At 30.3% G+C, this 4,066-nt stretch overlaps 1 protein-coding gene across 1 annotated transcript in view; it reads left to right on the top strand.

Annotated features, from left to right (window-relative positions):
- The first annotated feature begins 328 nt into the window (after nucleotides 1-328).
- Nucleotides 329-4,066, top strand: part of LOC113375463 (reversion-inducing cysteine-rich protein with Kazal motifs-like) — a 28,481-nt gene continuing 24,743 nt past the window's right edge. Inside the window, exon 1 of the mRNA XM_026615397.1 lies at nucleotides 329-415. Coding sequence (XP_026471182.1) covers nucleotides 329-415 — 87 coding nt within the window. The remainder of the gene's footprint in view (nucleotides 416-4,066) is intronic.

Genomic DNA, 4,066 nt, shown 5'->3' with positions numbered 1-4,066 from the left:
ATATGATATATTCTTATGGTAAAGACAGTCAAAATGCGTTTTTTACATAAAACTTTTTTAAAAATTACTGTGGCAGTCAATGAGTTAAAAAGCAGATTTCTCGAGTTTCATTGCGGACACCCCTCTGCCTATAATTACAATGTTCTGATATCACAACTTAAATCGATTTCATATATGTATATTAACTTACGTATAATTGTTTGTTTTTTTTAGGTTTGTTTGATATTATTTTTCTCATTTTTTTAATTCATATCTATCATGATTTTCGAGTGCACTCTTTTTCGTTTCCTATCCTCCTTCGAATCACTGCGAAGTGCGTCGTCTGGAAATGGTTCGTTTCCTCGCTGCCGCGCTCCAACGTGCCGGTCATGCAGTATCCCATGTTGTAGTCGGCCTGACTCACGTTCGATGTCAGGTACAGCTGCAAGGATATGATACGTTAGTTTGTTGATTTACCACTTGTTGAAGCTGGATTAATTTAGATGACAATGTCTTTGAATTGTTTGTTTTGAAAATTATTATCAAACTCAAAAAAATCTGAATTAACCCTTTCCACTCGCGAATTCCGAGACTTATATGAATTTTGGAGCGGCGGCATCCGAGTAGAAAGGGTTAAAGCTTCAAGGCAAGTTTATGAATTTCTAATGTCTAAAAATAAAAGTCTATTAACAATTTTCGATGATCTTGACTTTTTTTAAAGTATTGGAATTATGACAAATTAAGATGTGGCAAAAATAAAAGAAGAGTGCGCGTAAGGTTCACACGTGATTAAAGTATAACTTATTTGCTACTGTACAAGATGGCATTTAAGTAAAAATAAATGGTAACACTCTTGATGCACACATTTATTAGTGTCAACCATTATACACATTTATATAATGATAAATTCTAAATTATATATTTATAATAGCATTAAAAATATGTATAACATTTAATAACAATAATGTAATTAAAGTCATACTTCAAATATGACATGATCGGTTTGTCATTGTAATTAGCATTTAGAAATGAACCTTCATTAGAGAAATGCAGTATTTGCTGATTAATAAATTCTATAAAATTCGTTCACGAAGTGGATTATGCTAAACAACGCCTAAAAAAATATTGTTTTCGAAATTTCACTCATCATGTAACTGTGTTTGAAGAATTTCATGTAATTAAAATTAACGTACATTCATTGACTGTTTGTATTTTTTTTACTTTTTCGCTGGCGATATAATTTCATTCTTTGAGCAGCTGTAATATCTGTCTTGCCTAAAAAATATTTTCCATTTTAATAATTCCAAAGATTTATAGAAACTACGAATAATATAGAAATAAATTCTAATCAATAAACTTACGTTTACTTTGTTTTATTATTTTCAAGGAACAGGGTAAAATATTCTTCTGATTCAGGCATTTTTCATTAAATCAAGATTTGTACTACGATGTAATTTTAAAATGTTTATTTATCTATGCCGATTTATTTGTTGATATCGATACGCATACAACGTTTATGCCGGTACGCATACAACGACAAATCTCCATTCACATAACCGACGACTAATCACAATCGATCCGTATAGAAATGATTTCATCGAAAGCTAATGACGTATAGTTTGGGCGTAACTCTATTTTCACCGTATTTTTTATTTTCACCGTAGTTGCGCCTAAAGAAGTTTTACTTCAATAATTTTAATAAACCAGAATACGTGATTAGTTTATGATTTTATTACATTTGGTTACTAAATCCAATTATAGCATTCATTTTTATGTTTCTATTCTTGAATTGACTTTGATTGTGACTCGTCCTTAGATTAGAATATTTTTTAGGTAAATTGAGCTAAGTGTTCTAGCAAAAGTCATTTTTAAGCTTTCATTATTTTACTCTAAACTTTTCAATAACCCTCCTACCATAAATTCTTATTTTATAATAGTCATTTTATTATCATTTTTCTACTTTAATAACAGATATTATTGTCCTTTTTGCGAATGTCTTTCAATGAATTTTTATCAAGATTTTTCTGAGCTTATTGAAAAGCTTAAATTTATCTCCTTTATGCGGTGCAACAGTTCCAAAATAATTTTTAAGTCTTAGCGACGGCAAGGTTACCTTAATATCGATAAAACTAGATGCGCCAAAATTTAGATCACATTCTTGCAAAATCTGGTTTACAAGACTATCGCATTGTACAAAGATTCCTGTGTGCACATATATACCTCATGAATAAATAGCTTGCAGAAAAAGCGAAAACAATGTAATCTGAAGATACAAGAAAAAACTATAATATTTTCGTCACAGTTTTTGAATTTTCATTCGATTCTCTAGACATGCCACAACATAATTCGAAAATAAATGTTCTGATTCTGCTCCGAAATTAAAAAAAAAATTATTTAATAAAAAGCACAGTAATATAAAATAAAAACTATGAATATTCAAATATACTAATACAATTTAAATGAAATCAGTTTCAGATTAGACTGGCACATGCAATGTTAACATTCATTGCCCTGACAATATTTATATGAGGCATTGCAGTGGGGAAACAATTCATTTAATTTGTTTAAGCTGCCTCTTTCACTTATATACCACATACTTCACAATCAGTTAGTAATTTTTTATACCAAAAAAATTTATGCATGTACTAGAGATGGGTTTATCATATCCGAAACCGGATCTGTTAGGATTTGACTCCGCTTCAGGGAGGAGTTATATCCGCTTAATAATTCCAGGACTCGGACAACTTTGATACATAATACTTGATATAAATGTGTTCTCTAGTGTATTGTTAACATATCTAAGGATTCATTAAGACTTTGGAAATAGTTTACAAATAGTTCAAACATTTTTATTCATTTTATTATAATAATCATTATTTTATGCATTTCAATATGCATACAAATCTCAAATTGACAAAAAACTTGGGAATCAAAATCAATTTTGTAATTATTTTTGAAGAGAAAATATAGAATTCTTTAAATGTTTATTTTTATATGAAAATAATGCAGTGAACCTTATATATGAATTAAGAACAAAACTTTGTGTATAATATTTTTCACAAAATAATAATACCTCACGTTCTTTTATTATTTGCTTTATAAATTAGGTAGTTTGATTAGGATACTATTACTTTTACACAATTATAAACTCCTAATTGTGTAAAAGTTATAATATAATACTAAGTATTTTTAGCTGGTTGTATACTATTGAAAGAGCTCATTTACGGACAAACATTTTCGTATACAGAATATAGAATATAAAATAGCATTATTTTGAGACATTATATACCTAGAAATTCCTAAAACTGACTGTGAAACGAGAAAAAGACCACTTCTTTTGACCCAAATCTAAACTCGTATTAGTAAAAAAATTTAAACAAATATCTGCACGTGTTAACAGATTTAGTACAAGATTAGAGAAGTCGGATATGGCAAATCCTGTAAGATAACTCCACTCGGATTCACTCCGAGGGAGGAGTTGTATCGGTGTGATAATTCGGAGTGAGTTACCCATCTCTAGTATGTATGTATATGTGAACGAATATACAATTATGTGTCGTATATGTGTATGGATTCGGCAACAAATAAAGCAATATCCTAGCTGACACCACATAAGTGTCGGCACGTGAGGTCGGAAGAAAATTCATGAAAAAGATAAATGACGAATTCAGTTTTGCTGTATGTGCAGGCGAGCATGGTGCACGTTTTTGCGCGTCATTATAAGAACATCGACAAGAGTTCAGAGCTACATCGTTGGCAGCTTAATAATCCTCTACTAAAAGAGCGTTCGTGTCCTGATTTTGATCGGGAAAATCGAGACAAAAAAACAATATGCGCTCATCTGTCCATTCGCGTCGCAGATAAAAGTCCCATTTATATGGAAAACTACTTACATTCTCTAGTCATTCGTTTTTTTTATTGGTATCATCGTACGGCGCGCTTCAATTTTGTCAAATATTTATTTTTTGGTTTCCTTTGTACATATTACGCCCAGCGGATTTCGACTCTAATCCTATTACGATTTGAAACTTTGTCTTTTCGTATTTCTTTCTGTTTAATTTTAAAATTCAGTGATCAACATTATTTA

The sequence above is a fragment of the Ctenocephalides felis genome, unplaced genomic scaffold (assembly GCF_003426905.1).
Source record: "Ctenocephalides felis isolate EL2017-DRISC unplaced genomic scaffold, ASM342690v1 CF-g0.4_SCAFFOLD_01886, whole genome shotgun sequence".
In the NCBI taxonomy this organism is placed as follows: Eukaryota; Metazoa; Arthropoda; class Insecta; order Siphonaptera; family Pulicidae; genus Ctenocephalides; species Ctenocephalides felis.
This window is presented reverse-complemented; position numbering and strand designations above follow the sequence as displayed.